General features: G+C 41.7%; 1 protein-coding gene across 2 annotated transcripts in view; it reads right to left on the reverse strand.

The window, feature by feature from the left end:
* The window catches only part of fermt2 (FERM domain containing kindlin 2), a 153,426-nt gene extending 128,654 nt beyond the window's left edge, over nucleotides 1-24,772 (reverse strand). For both annotated transcript variants that reach the window (XM_020920599.2, XM_020920598.2), the window contains exons 1-2: nucleotides 24,426-24,772; nucleotides 17,471-17,628 (exon numbers count right to left, since the gene is read on the reverse strand). In XM_020920599.2, coding sequence (XP_020776258.1) covers nucleotides 17,471-17,627 — 157 coding nt within the window. In that variant the 5' untranslated portion in view covers nucleotide 17,628; nucleotides 24,426-24,772. The remainder of the gene's footprint in view (nucleotides 1-17,470; nucleotides 17,629-24,425) is intronic.
* Between the last annotated feature and the right edge of the window lie 629 nt (nucleotides 24,773-25,401).

The raw sequence follows: 25,401 nt of genomic DNA on the forward strand, positions 1-25,401 counted from the left end.
ACCCCATGAAATTTGACTCAGGGATGGACAATGGGATCCTCTTTCATATTCCAAATTGAAAGATACGAGACAAATATTTATGGAAAACACAATTAATATGAGGGGGACTGTAGTCCTTGGCGGAGGTCTGCGCTCTCTGAGTGCTTTTCTAGTTTTAAATAAGTGCACTGGAAGAACTACAAATAATGAAAAGTGCAGATTGCAGAAAACATAAAAATACAGGAGCGGGCTGAGGTAGAGCAGCCGTCGACTCAGTTTGTCTTCTTCCTCCCTTCTCCTCCTCGGCTGACGGACGTAAAGCGTGATGAGAGAATTCTCCAGCTGCTGCTTCATCATCATCAGAACGACTGAAAAAAGTTGGTGTCGTGTTCGTGTCCGGTAGCAGCTGAAGTGTGTGTTTTCTTCCGGTCGACGTAAATATGTTCACGTTTCTGTCCAATCAGAACCCTTCCCCACCCCCAGACGTCGAGCAGAATGAAATAAAAACAACTTAACCTTAATTTTCATGTAAACGAAGAGTTAATTCTGCGTTAACGTGGACATTGTTAGAGGACGGTGTTGACTGAAGTGTCTGGTGAAATTGGAGTAAGTGTGGGGAAAGCCTGGACGAGCGCGAGAGACGACAGAGGATCCAAAAGATGACGCAGCCTTCCGGAGAGAGAGAGAAAGAAACAGAGGGAGGGGAAGGAGAGAGAGAGGGAGAGAGCGGAGAAATAGAGAAAAGAGAAGAGAGAGAGAGGGTGAAAGGAAAACGAAGAAGGAAAGGGATGAAGAGTGAAGAGAGACGGGGAGAAAGAGAAAGAAGGAAAGAGATGGGTGAGAGAAAGGAGAAATTTAGATGGAGAGAGGGAAAGGGAGTTGGGTGAGAGAGGGGAAAGGGGGAGAGAAAAGACAAGAGAGAGAGAGAGAGACAGCAAGAGGGAAAGAGATGGGTGAGAGAGAAAGAAAAGACAGGACAGAGAGAGAGAAAGAGAGCTGGATGAGAGAAAAGAGGGAGAGAAATAAAAAGGGAAAGAGATGGGTGAGAGACGAGAAAGAAGAGAGAACAGAGAGAAAGAAAAGAGAAAGAGAGAAGAGAGAGAGAAAGAAAGAGGGAAGGAGAGATGGGGAGAGAAAGAGGAGAGAAACAGAGAGAGAGGAAAGAGAGATGGGTGAGAGAGAGGAGTAAGGGGGAGAAAGAAGAGAGGACAGAGAGAAAGAAAAAAGAGACAGAGAGAGAAGACAGAAGAGAGAGAGTGAAGACAAAAGAGAGAGAGAGACAGAAGAGAGAGAGACAGAGAAAGAGGGAAAGAGATGGATGAGAGAGAAAGAAAAGACAGAGGCTAGAGAGAAAGAAAAAAGAGAAGCTGAGAGATAAAGAGGGAAAGAGAGATGGGTGAGAGAGAAGAAAGGGGGAGAAAGAAGAGAGGACAGAGAGAAAGAAAAGAGAAAGAGAGAGAAGACAGAAGAGAGACAGAGAAAGAGGGAAAGAGATGGACGAGAGAAAGAGGGGAGAGAAATTGAGACGTAAAGAGGGAAAGAGATGGGGGAGAGAGAGGAGAAAGGGGGAGAACGAAAAGGGAACAGGGAGAAAGAAAAAAGAATGAAGACAGAAGAGAGAGAGAGAAAGAGATGGGGGAGAGAAAGGGAGAAAGAAAAGAGGACAGAGAAAGAAAACGGGAGAAGATAAAGAAAGAGGGAATGAGAGATGGGTGAGAGAGAGGAGTAAGGGGGAGAACGAAGAGGACAGAGAGAGAGAAAAAAGAGAAAAAAGACAGAGAGAGAGAAAGAGGGAAAGAGAAGGGTGAGAGAAAGAGGGGAAAGGGTGAGAGAGAAGAGAGGACAGAGAAAGAAAAAAGAAAAAGAGACAGAAGAGAGAGACAGAGAGAAAGAGGGAAAGAGATGGGTGTGACGGGAGAAAGAAGAGAGGACAGAGAGAAAGAAAAGAGAAAGAAGACAGAAGAGAGAGAGAGAGAATAGGGAAAGAGATGGGTGAGAGAGAAAGAAAAGACAGAGGACAGAGAGAAAAGAAAAAAGAGAGAAAGAGGGAAGAGAAATTGGGAGAAAAACAATGAAAGATGAGTGAGAGGAGAAAGAAGAGGAAAGAGAGAGAAGACAGAAGAGAGAAAGAGGGTGAAACAGAAGTGAGAAGAGAGAGAAGGGAGAGAAAGAGGGAAAAAGAGATGGGTGAGAGAGAGAGAGAGAAACAGCGAGAGAAGAGAAAGGGGGAGAAAGAGACGAGAGATGACAGGGAGAAAGAGGAGAGAGAGAGAGAAGATAGAGGAAAGAGAAAGAAGAAGAGGGAAATAGAGATGAGTAAGAGAAAGAGAAGAGAAGAGAGAGAAAGAGAGTGAGGGGAGAGAGAGAGAGAGAGAGCAACATGCCAAACCCTGGAAGTCATTTCCTGCTCCATCCAAGACTTTTATGGAATTTTAGCGCGAGGGGCGAACGTCACAACGGGACTGCCAGAGAAAGAGAGAGAAAGAAAGAAAGAGAGAGGGAGACTAGACTTCCCAATTCACACGCTCAGGATTCAACACTACTGACAATCCAACACCAATTTGATTTTTGATTTTTTTTTAACTCTCCAAAACTGTGGTGACTACTTCATTTGGAAAATCTGACTAAACCAGGAGTAAACCAAGACTAAGCAAATCTGAGACGCAACTTGAGTCATAGTCCACAAATGCGACCGCAAAAAACAGCTCACGTTTTAGTCAATAAAGTTAAGCCGCTGAAGTTCAAGTGAAGACGATATTAATGACGTCTAAAATCAGACACTACTCGATACGTCCGTGGACCACTGAGGGATTACACAGATATAAAACCAAATCGGAACAGAAAAGAAAGATTTAATGTTGAAAATCACATTCGATTGTCAAAAGAAAGAGCGTTTTTTATTATAGTTGTGGTATCTGAATCGGTATCAAGTCGTTTTTGTTTGATAAATTATCAGCTTTGTGTAAAAATAGCTTTGTACGTAAAATAAAAAGGAATACCGTATTTTTCGGACTATAAGGTGCACTTAAAATCCTTTAATTTTCTCAAAAATCAACAGCGCGCCTTATGTGTTAATTCTGGTTGTGTTTACTGACCTCGAACTGATTTTATGTGGTACACAGTGCTCAAAAATCTGTCAAAATGCTTTAGTACGACTTTGGTAAAATACGAAGCCGCACCGCTTGATGGATTGTCGGAGCATTACGGCTACTGAAGTCAGGAGCCTCGTGGAGTACCGTATTTTCCGGGCTATTAGATGCGCTCTTAAGCCTCCAATCCCATCAAAAAACGTCCGCGCGCCCCACAATCCAGAGCGCCCTATACACGCATCCACTCAGGTGTCCCTGTACGACTTCAGTAAACTACAAAGCCGCACCACCCGCAGCGCACGCAAACACACACGGAGCAGACAGCGACCGCGAGGGCGAAAAACACCCACAGCCACATTTGTCACTCCACGAGGACAAGGAACGGAACGGAGCAACGAACCGAAAAAGCGAGTGCAATGTGCCACTTCTAGACACAACTGAACAACTGAGTCACTGCGAACACGCCGACAATCCGTTGGTCCCAGACAGCACCCTCCCTACACGCCACAACTGAACAAAGCCCAGAGTCACCGTGAACGCAAACAAACAAAGTCTGACTGACCCATTGAACTGTTGTGATTCCTTTAAAGTCCGGTGCGGTTTATTTGTGAAAAAAAGTTTGAAAACAGACCATTTAATGACAGTGCGCCTTATAATCCAGAGCGCCTAATCGCCTGGAAAATATGATAATACATATTAATCAATTTATGTTATTAGCATCTATTTTCAGACCAAGACTTTGTTTTCAGACCTGACAGATTCTGCTGCTCACTAGCGGTAATAACATAAATTATCAGAAGACCAAATGAAACCAAGACACCAAGACGGGGAGGCAATGCCGGGCGAGTTACACCACGATCTGCCAATGGATCATGGACGCCCTGGCCTGAGTTATTGTGAATGAGTTAAATAAAGCTTGACTTCTCTGACAGTTTTGTTTCGCTTAATGTGCCTTATAATCCGGTGCGCCTTATGTATGAAAATAGATGAGAGAATTCAACATTATTGATATTGCGCCTTATAATTCAGTGAGCTTTATAGTCCGACAAATACGGTATTTGAAAAAGACTGAAATTATAATCATGTATTTAATTAAAAACTTTTTGGGCTGTGTCTTGGATAGAGTGACCAGACGTCCCTATTGACCTGGGGCAGTCCCATTTTTGAGCCCTGTGTCCCCTGTACCTAGCCTGATTCATCAACCGGTTTCACTTCGTAGAAACCGTCTGACCTCGCAGCATTAGGATTCGTTCGCTTGACGGTAGGCGGGTACTTTTTTTATTTAACAAATCGCTGCTATTTGGTTGTAACGTATCCCAAATCTCGTAGGAAGAAGGGCAATAACGTCTTTCCCCTTGATAAAATTCACCAAACATTCTCTTTGTTCCGGCTTTAAATCCTCGAGCTCGGGAATGTATGGCTCCGGACTCACACTTCCAGGATTCCTGAAAACCGTCTTGTGTATTCTGATTCCTGACCTAGTTACTGGAGAGAAGTGAACAGCGGATTTATCTAAAACCAGTGATTTATCCCAGTTTTATACAAGAAATGTCCCATGTATTCCTATTTTTGACCAATTTGATCTCTGCCAACAGTAAAGAGAGAAATAAACTGTCATTTGTTTCAGTAAAACACAAAAAATCTGCTTTAAAAACAACCAAAACACAAAGAAAATGACTATACTGACTCACATGTTCATCATTAATGTTCTCTGTGTAACAATTTTCCTTAATTACGCACTCGTTTCACAATTTTATTATTACCAACCACCAAAAAACTGAGGGATGTCCCAGTTTATTGTGAAATTCTGGTCACTCTAGTCTTGCGTTATCACTCCTCATTCTTTGCACATTCCCAGTCGTTAGAGTTGCTGGAAGTCCGAGTTTAGCCGCAGTGATGTGATGGAGCGATGGGTGGATGGTGGATTAAAAGAATCCCATGCTCGGCTCTCGCTGGGGGGTTTGGAGGTTGGAGTTTGGGGAGGAGGAGCGGGGGGGAAGAGTCGATGTTGGCTTTAAATACCGCTTCCCTGGAGAAGTATACGGGCTGGATCGATAGCTAAGTGCCTCCCCGGCTTTGGCCTTTTTAATCCATTATCAAGGGGCACGCACGGGGCACAGGGGACGGCCCACAGGAAGCACAGGGAAGGGGATGTACACACACACACACACATACACATACACACACAATCTAGAAATTCATGTGTTAAAAAGGATTATTACTGATGGGAACTTGGATATTAGTGGAATGGCCAGTGCTGGGCAGTTCTGTATAGGCGAGTTTCATTGTCGACAAAAGCGCGCGTTGCATGCTGGGAATTATTTTGGTCGGCGGCAAGAAACACTAATTCAATATAACAGACGGAGCGAGAAAGCACGTAAAGGGTATTGATCCCGGTTATTTATCCACTCTAACGGCAGAGGACCCAAGACCATTTGACCAGAAATTGGTCATAAGCATCGATGGACGACAAATTACCCTTTTCAACCCCGACAAAAGGTGGACCAAACCAGATTTCTGATCAGAATCGCCAACTACCTGGTCAAATATTCACTTCGGCGATATCCACAATGACTTGGTGGAAACTCCTGGGCCATTCACAGCAGAAAAGATGAAAACCTCCAAGAGTCTCGATGTGTTGTTGAACTTGTTGGAGTCCACGGTTTGTTAGGATCTTCTACGTTTGCTCTGCGGATGTTTGAAAGCCGTTTAATTCACCGTTAGTGGTTCTTTTCACTCAGAATACGAAAAAGACATTTTCCTTCTTCCGTGCTTCTATTTGTGCATCCGATAATGCAGCAGGAATTTACCATTAACAGGGATAAATACGCGAGGTTACGCACTGTGTTTGACGCTATCGTGTTTCTTGCCTCCGACCAAAATATTTCCCAGCAGCAACGCGGGCTTTTAATAACAATGACGTCAGCTGAAACTCACCTATAGGGCTGGGTATTATTAAGAAGTTGCCAATACGATACATACCTCGATACACAGGCCACGATACAATACATATCTCGATACAGTGCACTTTCGATTCGATATGATATATTTCAAATCGATTCGATACAGTTCAATAAAAAATAAAGGCTAAATCGTGGCTGTGATACTTAAAGTGTTTGTTAAACCACTTCTTGTGCAAAGTTCACATGAAACACAAACATTTTAATCCTCAAAACGGTGTCAAAATGTCAAGTGTGTCGCATAAATGAGTTTCCTTTCACTCCGCAAGCAACAAAACTGTAGCACGGTAACAAAATAATTTAGTAAAACACACGTAAAAATACTCTTGGTGATATATCGATACAGTAGCCCACGATATCGAAACTTGATACTGTATCACATTAAACGATACGATATATCGATATTCTGATATATTTGCACACCCCTAATACATACCTCGATACATAGGCCACGATACGATACATATCTTGATACAGTGCACTTTTGATTCGATATAGTTCAATAAAAAATAAAGGCTAAATAAATCATGGCTGATGACTGTGGATTTGATCTGGACCGGGCTGTTATGATCCAATCAGGTATCAGAAAAATAATATACATATATAACACACGACACACAGCAATCAACAGTTTTTTTTTTTTTTTTTTTTTACTGAGGCACCCCAACACCTGCTGTACTAGACGGCACACTTACGCTGGGACTCTTGGGCCGTGTCGTGCTCGGGCGCTGTTTCCTGTGGTTCTGTGGCCCGTGTTCACACCTGCGCGGCCGATGGCGTTGTCGCATGTTGCGCTTTTGGCTTTCGGCGGAGAGGGTGGGAAAAGCGCCACGGAGCGTCTATTGAGCGGTGGGACCGATGTTGCGGCGTGCGCTCCGCTGTGGGTTTGTGGATGTGGTGGGCTTCTGTCGTGTCATTTTTATTTGGTAAGATTTTGCATTATTTGGATTTCATAGACGAGCATAAATGTTTTAAATGTAATGCAAATGCCTTCATATCAAATATCAAATATACAAACTGTAGATTGTGCAGAGTTTAGTCTCAGTCTGATCTGATTCTGATCTGGTTCCTGTTTTGTCCAGTTCATTAAGTTTTCTAAGTTACACATTCCAAGACCAGACTGTGAAAAGTCAAGATGATCAACAATGATGATGAATGGTTAGAAAATTAAAGTTTTGGACATTTGATTTTTCACACTAAGTTCAGCCCAAATACTACACATGAAAACAATACAATCTGATCCCCCCACATCTTGGATCTTATTCTTTGCTCTTTGTTCATTTTATAATGTTTTATAGAAGTATCGGATTGGGAAATCAAATGATTCGAACTCAGGGGCAAAAAAATGTGATCGGGACATCCCTATGTGATACTAAAAGTCTTTGTTAAACCACTTCTTGTGCAAAGTTCATATGAAAAGCAAACATTTTAATCCTCAAAACAGTGAAAATGTCAAATGTGTCGCATAAATGAGTTTCCTTCCTCTGAACAAACAACAAAACTGTAGCTCTGTAACAAAATAATTGAGAAAAATTGGGGGTGGAACAGTACATGTATTCGTGCCGAAATATCTCGATACGGGATGTTCAGTTCGGTGCACGAGTGAGTTCACGCAATTTGTTCAAATCCAAGTCCACTTTATTTCTATATCACGTTTTACAAACAAAGCAGTTTCCAAAGTGCTGCACAGAGATCATTTTGTGCGTGTTTACATTCGTCCACTACTTGCGCAGCTACACGGAACGCTCGGCTCTTTAATATTCACAGTTGAACTTCTTCGTGATTGGTGTGGCAGCGTTTCCCGCCGCGCTTCATAGTTAGGGCGGCCACCTCGAGTACGTCCCTCTGAATCCAAAAATGAACCGATCTGTGACCTCAAAACCGAGGTACGTACTGAGCCGTGATTTGCGGGTACCGTTACACTCCTAAGTAAAATACACCAAAAAATATTCTTGGCGATATATCGATACAGCAGCCCACGATATCGATACTGTATCATCACATTAAGCGATACGATATAATTGATATTTTTGCACACCCCTACTTCTGTACACTATCTTTTGAGTACTATAAGCAAATATATTCACAGAAGTACGGTACAACACTATAGAACCTGCCGCTGGTGCATCTCCCAGAGTTTAGATGGGTTTGACTGACAGGTGGATTAGCCAATCAGGGACACGCACTGGTCTACCTGATCAAAACAAATACAGCCGGTAACGAGAAATAACAGGGAACTGAAAAATATCGTGTATTTCTGCAGAATCAGTGGAGCAAAGCGTTAACTTTATTCCGAATTATGAGCTCCATAGTTTCGTATGAGGCAGTAAAAAAAAAATTTACTGGATCATCTTGTTTGAGTCGTGACTAGACTGATATCCCTCTGTATTAAAAATAAATAAATAAATAGATAGTGTGTGAATTTGCATGCATGGATTTGCATAGATAGTGTCTGGATTTGCATGCAACACTACTATTCTTATTTAGAAAAAAATCTCTTAGCAACTTTTAACAATCACAACTTTTGGATTTTCAACATATTTCTCAGCAGAATTGTCATTATTGTCATTATATGAACTATAGGAGAAAAAAAAAAGGCAAAACTCCACTCAATACACCCTTCTGCTACCGTTCCATAGGATGACCTCTATGCTTTTTAAACTATGAATAATTTAGATGTTGCCAACAGTTACCAAATCGACCACAAGTGCATGACATGTATTATTTAAAGTTTTGATTTATACAAGTTGGAATATTTCAGGGGTGGCATTTTGAAAAGGGCCTTGACTAGTAGAGCAGTGACTTAAATGATTTGAGCACCAGGTCGTCTTATCTCCATGAGCAGAAACATGAGGAGGTCACCACGGTTTCATTGGATTTGGTTCATATGACACATGTACAGCCTGGAAACCACCACGGTGATATGATGATCTGTCGTGGTGCAGACATGATGGCACTAGAGTCCCATGACCAGTCTGACAGGGAGCGTCAAAGAAGGAATATTCATGGAACAAATATAAGCTCAGGCAAATACTCTTATGTGTAAGTTTGGCTCTTGTACAAATGATAAGTAATTATTGTTTAAATCATATTGTGCACCGTTGTACACAGCCCACCTCTGCATTAAAGGTTGTATGGAGGATTTTTTGTTTATTTCAAATTGTCAATGAAAGTTTAAAACACCATTACAGAGACGCAGCAGCCTTGTAATTATGATGACCAAAAAAAAAAAAGAAAGAAAATCTATCAACTGTGGACGTGTTGAGGCCAGATAAACATCAGCCAATAGAAAACGAGGCTGCCTCATTTTCTATTGGCTGTCAGGTTGTCAATCAAACTCCCTACGTTTCTAAGGTAACTATGCAGCGGGTCCTTAGAGGCTTTTTCTAATTGTGGCTCTCTCGCAGTTCACATAAAGTTTGTTGCGATGGCGGACGAGAATCCACGACCAGATCGCCGCAAAAGAAGAAGAGAAGGAGAAAGGGAGCGAAGACAAACTGAGGTGATTCTTGGAGATTCCTTCCAGCGATGGCGCGACTGAAGCGGACGAAGGGTCTAAAAACTGAGGTGTCGGTCTCTAAATTATTTCTAGAGGGAGCTGTGGAGGAGGAAGGTGGTGTCACGCATGCACGACATTTGAAAAAGAACTGTCGCTGGATTTCTCTTTCCTTAAAAAAATCCTCTATACAACCTTTAATTACAAAAGCCAGGTTGCAAAGACTGCAAACTGCGGGTGCTTTTGAGGAGGCCAGGATGGACGAGTGCAACAGAGATGTTTATTACTGCACGATTGAAAACTCTGAGCGCTGTACTAAGAACTTTAATGTACAGTTTTATCTACAGACTGAACAAATTAGACAGTGAAATAATAATGTCACTCACAAATATGAGATTCAGTGCAATACGACATCAGTCCAACATGTGAAGACAATGTCTTTTAAAAACATAAATGTTTATTGTTTCGTATTGTCACTGTCCCTGTTTATTTTTAAAAATGGATTTCAATCATCCAATCTCTTCCGTAAGATATATTGGCATTGAACAGGCAAAACTGACCCCCCTTTATTCAATTTTTAAATCATGAGAACAGTAAATTGAACTCATGAATTTTTCATGAAAAACATGACGTTTAAAAATGGACTCAGACACATTTTGAATCAATATAAGAATGAGGTGATGAAGTATCACAATATATCACTGAATTGATATTTTCTTACACCCCTAATTCTTACAGGTTTTAAACACTGAAAAATTGTTGGCCTCTTGAAATTTAGGCCATGAGAGTTTAACAATCAAACCTCCAGAATCACTCCCTGAGCTGCACAGGCTGCACTAGCACTGATTCATGACTGTCTGCAGGAGCTGGGGTTAATGTAGAGATCATTCAGATCAGAGAGAGGCCTTTTAGGTAAAACAACTGGATTTCAGCTTTGAATCCGGCAACAAAATGAGAGACTAATGTGAGGCTCATTCTGCTTTCTGATTGGATAATCGCCTTGAGAACCAAAACCCCAAATTAGAACATAAACAACTTTTGCGATTAAGAATAAATCAGCATAACAGTTCCTATCAATAAAAGCTATATTTGAGTTGAACATCTTTATGTAATTTAAAATCTAAATCTTACATACAGACCTTTTTCCAAACTGATTCACAATGTTTTTAGTAAGTAATGCGCCGCTTTCATTCATGAATTTTACACATTTCGCATTCCATTTTGGGGCGTTTCCATCTGTTAACAAAGTGCACATTGTGTCACCAACCACAGCACCAGCCCTTCATCAGTCGCACATTGAAAATCTGGATACTGTTCATTAGGAGAGAATTAAACGTCCATTGTCCGTTTGAAAGCCTTTTACTATTCACCAAACTCTTCACGTAAAAACACACAAGCCCAGATCTGAAGTGGGCGAACCGACGCTACCAACGGCACTGCGCGCTCAATCGCCCGAACAAAGACCCCGATTATGCCGTCTTTCCAGCAGGAGCAGGGGGCAGAGCAGCACGGAGAAGAACCTCGGGAGTCGGGAAGGAATTCGGAGCATTCTGATACAACAGCACGGAGACACAACAAGGCACTGTGGCGGCCCGGGATCGAACCGCCGACCACGCTGACCTTTGCGCGGCCTCGGTGAAAAAGAGCAGTGTTGCGAGCGTCGGAATAGTGGGGGGTCTGTGCCGGGCCGCGGCTAATTACGGCCGAGGAAGAAACGCGTTGAGTCTGGCAGGAAGTCTGTGAGTGGGGGCTTTATAACGTGAGATCCACACTCCACAACCTTCTGCTTCCAGGTTTGAATGGGTCAATGTCTTATGGAAGTAGGGACTTTTCTAAATGTACGTGGAGCAAAAGGGTCATGATCAGGCCAAAATGATGAGTAACTATCGCTGAAATAGCAAAAAAAGAATCTTTACGCTGCAAATTTATCTGATCTGGCCAAGATTTTAAAACTTCTATCAGGTTATCATTGTTGGGCAAGTTACTTCAAAACTGTACTATGTTATTTATTTATGACTTGTTACTGTCATTTCAAGGTAATTTGTTACATTAAAATATTACTGTGTTTAAAATTTTTAAGACATTACACGACTATTACAGCACTTTGAGAAACTCTCACCAGAATAACTGTCGTTAATCGTCAAATAACAATCAGCGAGTGAAGATGCCGAACTTTTGCGCCATGTAGAGTATGGACTGAACCAGGACTAAACCAGGACTAAACCAGGACTAAACCAGGACTAAACCAGGACTGAACCAGGACTGACTGAACCAGGACTGAACCAGGACTAAACCAGGACTAAACCGGGACTGAAACCAGGACTGAACCGAGGACTGAACCGAGGACTGAACCAGGACTGAACCAGGACTGAACCAGGACTGAACCAGGACTGAACCGAGGACTGAACCAGAGGACTGAACCAGGACTAAACCAGGACTGAACCAGGACTAAAACCAGGACTGAACCAGGACTGAACCAGGACTAAACCAGGACTGAACCGAGACTGAACCAGAGGGGACTGAACCGAGGACTGAACCAGGACTGAACCAGGACTGAACCAGGACTGAACCGAGGACTGAACCCGAGGACTGAACAGAGACTGAACCAGGACTAAAGGACCAGGACTGAACCGAGGACTGAACCAGGACTAAACCAGGACTGAACCAGGACTGAACCGAGGACTGAACCGAGGACTGAACCGAGGACTGAACCGAGGACTGAACCAGGACTGAACCGAGGACTGAACCAGGACTAAAACCAGGACTGAACCGAGGACTGAACCAGGACTAAACCAGGACTAAACCAGGACTGAACCGAGGACTGAACCAGGACTGGACTGAACCGGACTGAACCAAGGACTGAACCAGGACTGAACCAGGACTGAACCAGGACTGAACCAGGACTGAACCAGGACTGAACCAGGACTGAACCGGACTGAACAGAGACTAAACCGAGGACTAAACCAGGACTAAACCAGGACTGAACCGAGGACTGAACCGAGGACTGAACCGAGGACTGAACCGAGGACTGAACCAGGACTTGGAATCTAGGACCGCCTATGAGAGAACCCCGAGCCCGTGGAGCAGGGTGTCCTCAAAGCGAGATCGGGCGTCGGCTGCGAGTCGCCCCGTGCAGCGTGCGGTTCTGCGTCGGTCCTTTCGCCCGCGGACACCTGACAGTCTACACGGGCGCACCTCCTGGCCCGTCCTGACATTCGGAACCGTAACTATGGCGATTTTAGCGACACTGTATGAAGAAAAATGAAAAACCCACCACTTCAATCCAGGTCAAAAATGACATTTGTACCGAGTAAAATATAAAAAATTTTTCCTCTGTAATGCCGAACATCACCAACGCATTACAGTAATTTGTTACTTTTATAACTTGTTACTTCCAACACTGCAGGTTACTCATCTTGTTTTCAGATTTATTATCTACTTACTAGTTCTGAGATGCTTCATTCTAGTCTAGTCTAGAGGTCGTTTATTTTAAGATATTTGTTAAGTAAAATGATCTTGCTGCATGGACAGATGATTTCACTACTTTTAAATCATTTTCTGATAGATTTAAGTGTTTATGTCTTAATTTTATCAGAGTGGGGTGTGTGGTGGTAGCAAAAAACTGATTCATATCATATAGCTCGATATATGTTTCAAAACGTCGTAGAAACCGTCATGAACCTCGCAGCTGTTAGGATTCGTTCGATCCTCGCACGAGGTTTAGCAGTGGTACTTTTTTATAATTTATAAACTTTAATCGCTCTAGTTAGATAATGGTTGTGACGTATGTATGCGCCAGTAACAGGGCTAACTGGCTTTTTAAACTTTTCCCAAATCCCGTAGGAAGGAGGACAATAACGTCTTTCCCCTTGATAAAATTCACCAAACATTCTTTGGTCCGGCTTTAAATCCTCGATCTCGGGAATCGTTGACAACACTGAATATATGGCTCTTTGCTGATTGGCCGGTGCCCAAACTTCCACTTTCAGGGTTTTGATTCCTGACCTAGATGCTGGAGAAAAATTAAATTGAGGCTAGTGCGGTGGTGTAGTGTGGTTCGTATTCTCATCGCACAACACCAAGATTCCAAGTTTAGGTTTTGGTGTCGTCTGTGTCTTTCTGTGGGAAGTTTGGATTTTAGTTTGCTCCAGTTTCCTCTCCCTGAAACATCCCACTGCATTACTATTTGGTTCTTTTGGATTCAAGGTTCCCACTCTTTTTCACGGACAAAATTTCAAAACTTTACCATGATTTTTTTCATGACCTAAAGCAGGGGTCTCCAATCTGTAGCTCTCCAATCCAAATTTCTGAATTACACATATTGTCCTGAATAAGTAAAATTTGATTATCATTGTACATGTATAATTTTGAATCCTAACTCTGTACACTAATAAATGGACAACGGTTTATGTTTTATTTCTAACTGTACTTCATCTAAGGCCGTGGCTCATTTATATTTACTCAATTTCTTGTGAACGTTAAAACTAGAAGCTCTCTGGCATTTTTGTTTTGCAAGAGTAGCTCACCGGAGGAAAAAGGTTGGAGACCCCTGACCTAAAGTGAATTTTCCATGACTTTACGGCACCTACATGTGTAAAACTGATCAGACTTTTAGGGCTAAACCCTTATTATTACTTTGGTATTATAGTTTAACATTCAAAATACTGTCAGTGCATTTATTGTCTTTTTTTTTTTCTCAAAGAGATACTAAAATTCCATGACTTTTCCAGTATTTTCATGACTGTGGGAACCCTGTGGATAAATTTTTTTTTAATTAGAGCTCCAGAGAACTAAAGTGTGGATCTGTTTTTTTCTTTTCTGCTTAATTTTGTGCAAATTTTGACCCAAATTTCATCAGATCTGTAAGTCTATCTACCAGAACTTACCCCAGTTTGCCAAACCAAAACCAAAACAGGGACAATAGACTGTAAAAACCTCCAGCTAAAGTAGTCCTGACCAAGACCAAGCTCAAGATCTGGAGATGGTCAAAGGCAGATGACAGATTTCTCCGGGGACAATGGGGACAACGAAGTGTATCTAAACCTTCTTCAGTTGCTTTTGTACCGTGTCAAATCACAATTTTTTGCATTTGTTCAGAAGGATAAGACTTTAAAAAATGCTTTAGAGCAAAAAAACAATAACTAATGTATATTTCCAAGTGTCCAAACCACATTGTCAGGACACAAAGGCAGCGTGCGATGCCAAACGCTGAGGTCTACCAAACGTTGTATTTAATAGCATCAACTCACTGATCAAATAAACGAATGTTACAAGGACACGCAGCAACTGGATACACAACACTTTTTCACAGCGGCTCACAAAAACAAACTGGAAATTCTCTTTCTTTACACCCAGCAGCGTCCCACTGTCACCGTCAATCCTCTAAACTACAGAAAATACAATTTATAATCTCAAAAATCTGAAATCTTTTGGACAACGTGAAGCGAAAACGTAAAGCGATCTTCATTTCCAACTAACAGACTGACCGCTCTGACAGAACGGTGGAGGTCAGGGGTCACAGGAAACGCTTTTCATTAGCATTAACCACAAAGAGCACTTGAGGAGGAATGCGTCTGCCGTCACGCCAAAGAGCAGTTCAAATAAGGCTCTTAACGCCAAACACAGCGCTGCTTCTGTCCACTTCAGGCTGAGGGTGTGATTTAAGGTTAATTAGCGAAGTCTGTGCCGTTTAAGCGTCAAAAATAGACTCGTTTTTGCAAGTTTAGGAGTAAAAACTGGTAAAATCCGCACAAATTATCGGAAATTTTGACATTATCTGGTTCTAGAATGTGAATTAAAAGTTTTCCGATCAGCAAGCATCAAGCAAAACGAATAATAAAGCAACAATGTAAGAAATAATGTCGGTTTCTAGGAGCCACAATCTCATCAAGAAGTCAAAAATATCGCCTCTTTTTATCAGTTCAGAATCTTTTTTAACAAGAACTTTCTCACGATCATTATCTGTGCATTGACATTTTGCAAGATTCCATTTTGGGGCATTTTCTGGCGTCTGTTGGTCGACAAAGCGGACATTGTTCTACAGACCGAAGCAGCAACGCAAACTTATAGCTCACACTCATATACTGAAAAGACTATAGGTACAGTTTCTTTCTTATAGAATCAGTTCACTGCCATAAGAAACCTACAACTTTTTAATACTACCGCTTTTTATTATGTAAAACATGGACAAATTTGGAAATAACGTCTTGGGTTCTTTTTAAAGACGATACAGTAGGAGATTTATTTACTTTTTGAAGAAGTTAAGGTACAAAAGAAGATAAAAATCAATGTTTGAGGATTAAAATTTTAAATATGTCTTGAGCTACATTTACACGGTATTGTGTTAATGCAGGGTTTTAGTCCTCGGTCTAGTCCTCGGTCTAGTCCTCATTCTTGTTCTCCGTCTCGTTCTCGGTCGAGTCCTTGGTCTCGGTTCTCGGTCTCGTCCCCGTTCTCCATCTCATCCTCGGTCTAGGCCTTGTTCTTCGTCTCGCTCTCCGTCTAGTCCTTGGTCTAGTCCTCAGTCTCGACCTTTGTCTTGTTTTCAGTCTAGTCCTCGTTCTTCGTCTAGTCCTCGTTCTTCGTCTAGTCCTCGTTCTTCGTCTAGTCCTCGGTCTTCCTCCGTCTAGTCCTCGTTCTTCATCTAGTCCTCGTTCTTCATCTAGTCCTCGGTCTAGTCCTCGGTCTAGTCCTCGGTCTCGTCCTCGGTCTCGTCCTCGTCTCGGTCTCGTCCTCGATCTAGTCCTCGATCTAGTCCTCGATCTAGTCCTCGTTCTTCATCTCGTCCTCCGTCTCGTCCTCGGTCTCGTCCTCGGTCTCGTCCTCGGTCTCGTCCTCGGTCTCGTCCTCGGTCTCGTCCTCTCTCGTCCTCGTCCTCGTCTAGTCCTCGTTCTTCATCTAGTCCTCGGTCTCGTCCTCGGTCTCGTCCTCGGTCTAGTCCTCTTTCTTCATCTCGTCCTCGTCTCGTCTTCGTCTCGTCCTCGTCTCGTCTCTCTCGTCCTCGGTCTAGTCCTCGTCTCTCTCTGTCCTCGGTCTCGTCCTCGGTCTCGTCCTCGGTCTCGTCCTCGTCTCGTCCTCGGTCTAGTCCTCGTTCTTCCTCTAGTCCTCGGTCTAGTCCTCGGTCTCGTCCTCGGTCTCGTCCTCGTCCTCGTCTCGGTCTAGTCTCGTCCTCGTCTCATCTAGTCCTCGGTCTCGGTCTCGTCCTCGGTCTAGTCCTCGGTCTCTCGGTCTCGTCCTCGGTCGGTCTAGTCCTCGTTCTTCGTCTAGTCCTCGTTCTTCGTCTAGTCCTCGTCTCGTCCTCGGTCTCGTCCGGTCTCGTCCTCGTCTCGTCTCGTTCTCCTCGTCTAGTCCTCGTCTAGTCCTCGTTCTTCGTCTAGTCCTCGTCTCGTCCTCGGTCTCTTCCTCGTCTCGTCCTCTCGGTCTCGTCCTCGGTCTAGTCCTCGGTCGGTCTAGTCCTCGGTCTTCTCAGTCCTCTTTCTATCTAGTCCTCGGTCTCGTCCTCGGTCTCGTCCTCGGTCTCCTTCCTCTCGGTTCTCGTCCTCGGTCTCGTCCTGGTTGAGCCCAAGTTTTGCTTCTGATTTAGTCCTGAAGTAGATTTTGTTCAGTCCTGTTCTGGTCCGATTCTAGTTTGATTCTAGTCCCGATCCTAATTCCAGTTCTGGTTCTAGTCCCAGTTTAGTCCTGCAGCAGGTCTGATTCATGCCCCGGTTATTGGTTCTGGTGTTTCTAGTCCAGGTTTCAGTCCCAGTTTAGTCTTGACAAAGGTTTTAGTCCCTGGTCTGGTTCTGTCCTTCAAGAAGATGTTCTAGCCCTGGTGTTCACATTGGCTCAAGAATCTTCATTTAATCGCGGTCTAGTCCAGGCTTAGTCCCAGTTAAGACCAGAGCAAGACCGAGTGCCGCCTTAAACTTCATAATCCAGCAGCCAGCGTCAAAATATCGCCCTACCTAGTTTCTCGACGAGTTTGAGCATGACTCCTCCGATGTGGATCTCCCCGGTGACCCTGAGGGACACGTCTCTGTTCAGGTCGGTCACGTGCATCTTCAGCTCCCACGTCCCGTCGGCGTAACAGCCGTCGGGCATCCGGATCCCGTCCAGAGCCATCCTGGAACACAAACACAGAGTTACACGGGAGTCAGTGGAACGAGGAGGAGGAGAAGGAGGAGGAGGAGGAGGAGGAGGAGGAGGAGAGGGACGTGGACCAGAGCAAAGTTAATGAGAAGACTGAAGAGCACGGAGGAGGGCAAAAAGCACCTAACTGCACTTTTTTTTTTTTTTTTTAATACTCATGTGATGTACGCTTGTGTTTGAATATTAATTTCACATTTTACAGTTGGCATTTTAATTGGCAATTAATAAGACAAAAAGGTTAAAACAGCAAGTATTTCACAACATGTACGACTTGTAGTGGTCTAAACTGCAGAGTTAAGAGTGATGTAACAATAACAGAAATATCGTGATATCGTATCGTCAAAGTTCTCACAATAACATCGTGGACCATCACAATATATCGAATTACAAGTCTCTTTGCTTAAATTAAGTGTTATGGTGCAGCAATAGCTAAAAAAGACAGAGGGAACTACATAGACCATGATCCTTTGCTCTGTTTCAGTGCAGACGACAAGAAGAAATAACAGTTCTAAACACTTTTAAGTCTTAGTTCTTTGGATTAAATCTTGTCAAGGCATTTTAAGAGGAAAAAATACCATATTAACCTCGACAAAATATCGCAATAAATATCGTACCGTGAGATTTATATCGTGACAATATCGTACAGAGAGATTTGGATATTGTTACATCCCTAATCGTGAGCGTTCCCATGATATCGCAATAAATATCGTACCGTGAGGTTCACACGATGACTATATTGTATCATGAGACTTGGATTTTTTTACACCCCTATTAGTAAAGTAAATTGGCAGCAGCATAAAACTGAGTGATTCTTTCTCATATTGTTTCTCTTCTTCATTGACCGCAAAGCATTCTGGTCTTTGTAGTTTAGATTTTTAGCAAAATACTCCAACAAAACTGTGTATTTTTGGCTTTTGACCTGAGATCGAATAAATTCTCAATAATAATAATAATTAGGGCTGTGCAAAAATACTGAAATATCGATATATCGTATAGTTTAATGTGATGAAACAGTATCGATATTGGGGACTGCTGTACTGATATGTCGCCAAGAGCATTTTTTAGTATATTTTACGAAATGATTTTGATACAGCGCAACAGTTTTGTTGCTTGTTTAAAGGAAGAAAACTCATTTATGCGACACATTTGACATTTTCACAGTTTTGATGGTTTTTCACATGAACTTTGCACAAAAAGCGGTTTAACAAAGACTTTTAGTGTCACAGCCATGATTTAACCTTTATTTTTTATTGAACCGTGTCGAATCAATTTGAAATATATTGTATCGAATCAAATCGGCAACTTCTTAATGATAGCCCAGCCCTAAAAATAATGATTTTTTATTTTTTTTTTTTTGATAAGTGATAAGTCAAACTATTAAATTGCAGGGTTTTTAAAAATACATTTTTAACCACATAAGTGTTGTTATATTGTGAGTGACAGCTTCTGTAACACTGCAAAAATAAGAACTTGTTTATTCCTTTTTTCACATTTGCATTTTTTAAAGTGATAATCATCTTTTGTCGTGTGTTATTGTCCAGTTTGGGCTTACAGTTCTCTTCATAATCAACCGTCTGCCGTTCACCGTCAGCTTAAACACACGACGGCGCATGTTCCATTCATAATAAAGCATCAATTATGTTCCATCACGGCCGAGTTTGGCCCGTTCTGTTTTAACAGCGTCTCTCTTTAAACACAACATGTGCTGCTGAAAAACTAATGGAGTCTGCAAACCACATAAACCCAATACTTTCTTCTAAACAGAGAAAGTCGAGTTAAGCCGGTCTTTTGTGTGAGTCTCCAATCTGCTTACACCACACTCACCACCTAAGTGTACTAATAGCCCGCTGCTGGCATAGGAATATTGGAATTACATGCAATGGAAATAGCTCGGGTCTGAGAGGACTGGGAAAACAGACAGAATAACACATCCAAAGTCAATTCAGCATGCAAGAAATAATATATGGGTTGATATTTTTGAGTTCATTTCTTTTTTAAATGTGCATTAAGTCACTTTTCTGGCCGCTGGAGATGTTACCGTATTGCCTGGATTTTTCTACAATACGGCGTTTTAACTTATTTATCTCGGGTTTATTCGGTTACAAGCCGATTTTTTGCTTCGAAAAACACGCGTTCTTACAGTGAGCGGGGTCGCCTCTCCACGGATTTGACCTGTAACTTAACAAGATCGTTCTAAAGGTTCATTTCTGTCCTGCGAATGTGACTTTTTACTAGGGATGTAACGATATTCAAATCTCTCAGTTCGATATTTATTGCGATATTTTTGAAGAGGCTGATATAATTGTAGATTTGTGGGACTTTTTTTTTGCTTTTAAAATACCTTGATAAGATTTTGGTGTGAATTATTTCCATCATAATCCCAAAATTCAAGTCAAAAACGTATTTCTTCATGTTGTCTGCGCTGAAATGAATCATGGGATATGTAGTTTCCGATGTTTAAAAGCTGTTGCTGCTATAAAACCATGAATTTACGCAAAGAAATTTGTAATTTCCGAAAAATATTGTGAGACTTTTGACGATACGATATCACGATATTTAAGTTATTAGTGCATCCCTGCCTTTTAGTATCGATGATATCAGCTTAAACGAGTTTCGATACGAGTTTTAGTGTCAATTAGAATCAGACTTTCGATTCTTTTGACTAACGCTGTGCAATTAATCGAATTTGTGTGTCAAACGATCTCCAAACTCATATGATCAAATTGAAACTCTTAATGTTAAAGTTTATTTTGGGGTATTTTTTATATAAATAAGTATATTTATTTAGTTTTTTTAGATATAGAGATTGTAGAACAGCTGGATATATAGTTTATTTTGGATACATTTATGTTTTTCTATGTTTTATTTCATGTTCAAAGTGTATTTTATTCATTTTATACGTCGCAAAACTGCTCTAAGGTTCATATTTGTCGCCTGAATTTATTTTCAATTTGAAAGTTCAGTGTAAATTATCAATAACAACGTGTTTTTTTTTTTAGAGAGAAATGCATTGTGTAACTAAAAATTAATCGTCTGAATCATCGTGATTTCAATATTGACCAAAATAATCGTGATAAATAAGATAAGATAAGATAAAATGTGCCTTTATTAGTCCCACAGTGGGGAAATTCCAGTGTTGCAACGCGCAATTCAAGAACAGCAGGGAAAAAATATAACATGCAATAAAACAGATAATAGATAAAGGCTTAAAAATAATAAAAAATAGACTTAAAAATTCTTAGTAACAGTGCAGCATTTACAGTAATACGACTAGATTTTTTCCATAATCGAGTAGCCCTACTTTTGTCAACCCTAGTCTCCATGGAGATAGATTTAAAGATTTAATGCCATACTGCGGGACATGCGGGCAAAGTTTTCTCCTTGTTACTGCAGATTTAAGATTTCTGGAAGGAAAATTCAAGTTAAAATTCACGTTAAAACTATCTCAATACAAAACACGGGCGTGAAAACCAACAAATATGCGAAGCTACAATCAGTGTTGGGAAGGTGACTTTTAAAATGTAATCCCCTACAGATTACAGATTACATGCCCCAAAATGTAGTTTGTAACGGAATCCATTAAATTACTTTAGGTGAGTAATGTAATCTGAATACTTTGGATTACTTGATTTGCTGTAGAGAAGCAAAGACGAGGAAATCTTCACTTAAGATGTTTTGTCTGATAAAAGAAAATAAAAAACCCAGACTTTACTGAACCAAATTAAAAATATTATTGATAGAAAAGGAGGAGACACGTCCACAAGGCTTGGTTTAGTCCTGTTAAATCCTAGTTTAGTCCTGGTTTAAATCCTGGTTTAGAAATGGTGTAGACCTGGTTTAGTCCTGGTTTAGTCCTGGTTTAGTCCTGGTTTAGACCTGGTTTAGACCTGGTTTAGTCCTGGTTTAGTCCTGGTGTAGACCTGGTTTAGTCCTGGTTTAGTCCTGGTGTAGACCTGGTGTAGACCTGGTTTAGTCCTGGTTTAGTCCTGGTTTAGACCTGGTTTAGTCTGGTTTAGTCTTGGTTAGTCTTGGTTTAGTCCTGGTTTAGTCCTGGTTTAGTCCTGGTTTAGTCCTGGTTTAGACCTGGTTTAGTCTTGGTTTAGTCCTGGTGTAGACCTGGATTAGTCTTGATTTAGTCTTGGTTTAGTGGTTTAGTTTTGTTTTAGTCTTGGTCTGGTTTAGTCTGGTTTAGTCCTGGTTTAGTCTTTGGTTTAGTCTGGTTTCTGGTTAGTCTTAGTCCTGGTTTAGTCTTAGTCCTGGTTTAGTCCTGGTTTAGACCTGGTTTAGACCTGGTTTAGTCTTGGTTTAGATCTGGTTTAGTCTTGGTTTAATCCTGGTGTAGACCTGGATTAGTCTTGATTTAGTCCTGGTTTAGTCTTAGTCTTGGTTTAGTCCTGGTTTAGTCTGGTTTAGACTTTGTTTTAGACCTGGTTTAGACCTGGTTTAGACCTGGTTTTTAGTCCTGTTTATCTGGTTTAGTCTGTTTAGGTTTAGTCTTGGTTTAGTCCTGGTTTAGTCCTGGTTTAGTCCTGTTAAATCTTGGTTTAGTCCTGGTTTAGACTTGGTTTAGACCTGGTTTAGTCTTGGTTTAGTCCTGGTTTAGTCTTGGTTTAGTCCTGGTTCAGCCCAGAATGTGAAAACAGGAAAATCCCTCTGTGTAATCCATTTATTTCAACAAAGTAACTGTAATCCAATTATCACTTAACTCACCGAAACAATAACTGCAACCGAATACAGTTTCTCATCATTTGTACTCTGATTACTTCACTCCGGTACATGTAATCTGTTACTCCCCAACACTGGCTACAAACAAACATCTTAAAATTTTGGAAAAAGACGACGCAAAAACCTTAACCAGTGAACCGCTAGAGTCTGTAAACACTTCGGTCAAAACTTTCCAAACAAACCGTCGCATTTGCATAGTCGAGTCGCGCGATGACAGGAGCCAAACTTTGCACCTTTTTATTTAAACAGCTGTCTAGTAAAACCTACCATTTGTATACTCAACTGCTCGGGGAAATGACAGCCAACTATTGTGTGTACGTGGGTTATATTCTTGGGACTATCCTCTGTAATCTGCTGTGAAACTGTCCTGGCTTGAAATGTTCCACGGTATGGCATTAAAGCGTCCGTATTAAACAGCTATTTTCTGATTTACAGCAAGTTATGGTGTCGTTTCTTCGTCCAAAAAGTCGCGTTTTGTTTCATTTTTAAACGCTCAAACGCCGCATATTTAGGCCGAGTTCGTCTCTAAAGAACGGAAAACGCTCTGTTCCACCTTGTGATGTCACGCGGTAATACAGGAAGCGCTCCGCTGTGTTTTTAAACTCACTTTCACGAGGATAGTTTGGGTTATTTCAGCACGGGAATTGCCGATTTCTACCAAACGAACAGGTCAAAACAGGTTAAAAAAAATGTAGGTATTGACTTGAAAACTACCACTTCATGACATCACAAGGTGGCACGGAGCGTTTTGAGGTTTGGAGACGTAAACCAGAGTTACTCGAAGCGCACGTGAACGAAACAAAACACAACTCCGGGTCTGTTTTTGATGAGGTAACCACATTAAAACACAGCAAAAAGCTCACACAAGAGTCAATTTTGATCAATACAGGAGCTTTAAACTTTGTAATCGCCAAGGAAACGAGCTGTAGACGCCGCCGGGTCAAGTTACAGGTCAGATCAGCGGAGAGGCAAGCCCGCTCACAACAACAACACGCGTATTCAGTAACAATAAAAACATCTGTGATTGAAAAAAAAAACGCAACAGACACAAGTTTGATCCCACACTACGCGATATTCACGTCACCGTGGAGACAAGCTGATCGATCGTATAGCTACGGTTCGCCCGAAAAGTTACGCATTGCACCTTTAAGAAGTGACCAAAAGCTGCCATTTTTACCATTCAAACCAACTTCTCAAACACAACTGTAGCTTTTGGCACGTCTCGTCCACGGTTTCCTACACGCTGGCTATAAAAAATGTTTCTAAACCAGAATTTCAAAATAAAAACTGGGACATCCCCGGCTTTTTTGGTAGTTGGTAATAATAAAATTGTGAAACAAGAACGTAAATAAGGAAAACAGTTAAGCAGAGGCCATTCATGACTAAAATGTGAGGCAGGATAGTCACATTTTCTTTGTGTTTTGGTCGTTTTTAAGCAGATTTTTTTGTATATTTCCAAAACAAATGACAGTTTAAGCCTCTGTTTACTGTTGGCAGGGATCAAATTGGTCAAAAATAGAGACATTTCTTGTATAAAACTGGGACAAATCACTGGTTTTGGGTCAATCTGCTAGGACAGGGGGACACAGAACTCAAAACTGGGACTGTCCCGGGTAAATACGGACGTCTGGTCTTGTCCTAGAGCTTTAAACTAAAGAAGGGAATTAGTTAATCCATCCAAACAACTTTAAATCGATAAAACCAAGCCGTGCGCAACAATAATGGCCGGTCTGGCTGCTACAAGTCTGCAACCTTCACCTGTTCCATATAACGGGAATGCTCGCTCGCTTACAAATAGCACACACACCGTGGAACCAACGCTTTCCCAATTTGCAAGCTTTTCCCGTGCGCTTTAGCTCGCCAAACGTGCCCAGATTTGGGGTTTAAAGCGCTAAAACGGCACTGGACAAGTTTAAAATGTCACCGGAGCGAGCCTGCAGTGATTTTTAGCAACAACTAGCACGCAAACTCCTCCGCCGTTGTCAGATTTCACAGGCAGGCAGGCGACTTCGGTTCGGTCAAACGCAAAACGGGACGGAAACTCACCTTGGTTAAAAAAAAAAAAGCTAAAAGACTAAAAAAAAGACGGCTAAAACGGAGAAGTAAGTGTCCCCGGTTTAGATCATGGACGAAAAGTTGGGAAAAGTGAGGCAAAACGGGGGGTAAATCCACGAGAAGTAGCCGCCGAAGCGAACTATCCCAAACAGTTTTCCTGCGAGGCTGCGTTCGGGGCAAATGGAGTCTTTCGCTCCGTGCGCCCTCCTCCCTCGCTCCACGCCTTACGTCACGACGATCCTCCAAGCCCACTTTTCCTTTCAAAAGCAGCGCTGGGAACGGGAATGCAGCCGGGAATTTTGGGGTGGAATCTGGCGTCGGGAGCGTACGGGCGCGAAGGGAAAGTGTGGAGACGGTATGCTTATTACGCACGCGTTTTTTTTTATTTTTTGGAGGTGTGGTGGTGTCTGTTTCATGCGTAAAAAGTTCAGTAGGGCGTTGGAGCATTAAAGCCTCTGGGATGGAGTTCACTAAAAAGGAAAATGTTACGTAATTCATTTAGTTTATTGAGAAAATATGTGTTTACAATTTTGTGGCTTGGCTTCAAATAAAAATTAATCAAATCAAATAATAATAATAATTAGGTAGAATAATAATCATTTAGGCTTTAGGCAAGCTTTATTGATCTAAAAGGGAAATTATTTGGACACAGTAGCTCAAACATTACAATATAATATAATAACAAAGAGAAAAAAATAAATATGCAAATAAAAAAGACTAGATAAGTAGCATAAAAGATAGCAAGAGACAGAAAACTAGGTCTAAACAAGAGCAAAACGAGCTCTCAACGAGAACTAAACCAGGTCTAAGTAAGGTCTAAACAAGAACTAAAGCAGGTCCAAACTCGTTCCAAAACTAGAACTAAACCACGTCTAAAATGGGACTATACCTGGTGTAATTAAGAACAAGGCCAAGGACTAAATTAATTTTAAACTTAATCAGGTGTGAAGGAACTAAACCAGGTCTA

Source organism: Boleophthalmus pectinirostris, unplaced genomic scaffold (assembly GCF_026225935.1).
Source record: "Boleophthalmus pectinirostris isolate CB_2022bp ecotype Guang Dong unplaced genomic scaffold, ASM2622593v1 HiC_scaffold_10, whole genome shotgun sequence".
Classification (NCBI taxonomy): Eukaryota; Metazoa; Chordata; class Actinopteri; order Gobiiformes; family Gobiidae; genus Boleophthalmus; species Boleophthalmus pectinirostris.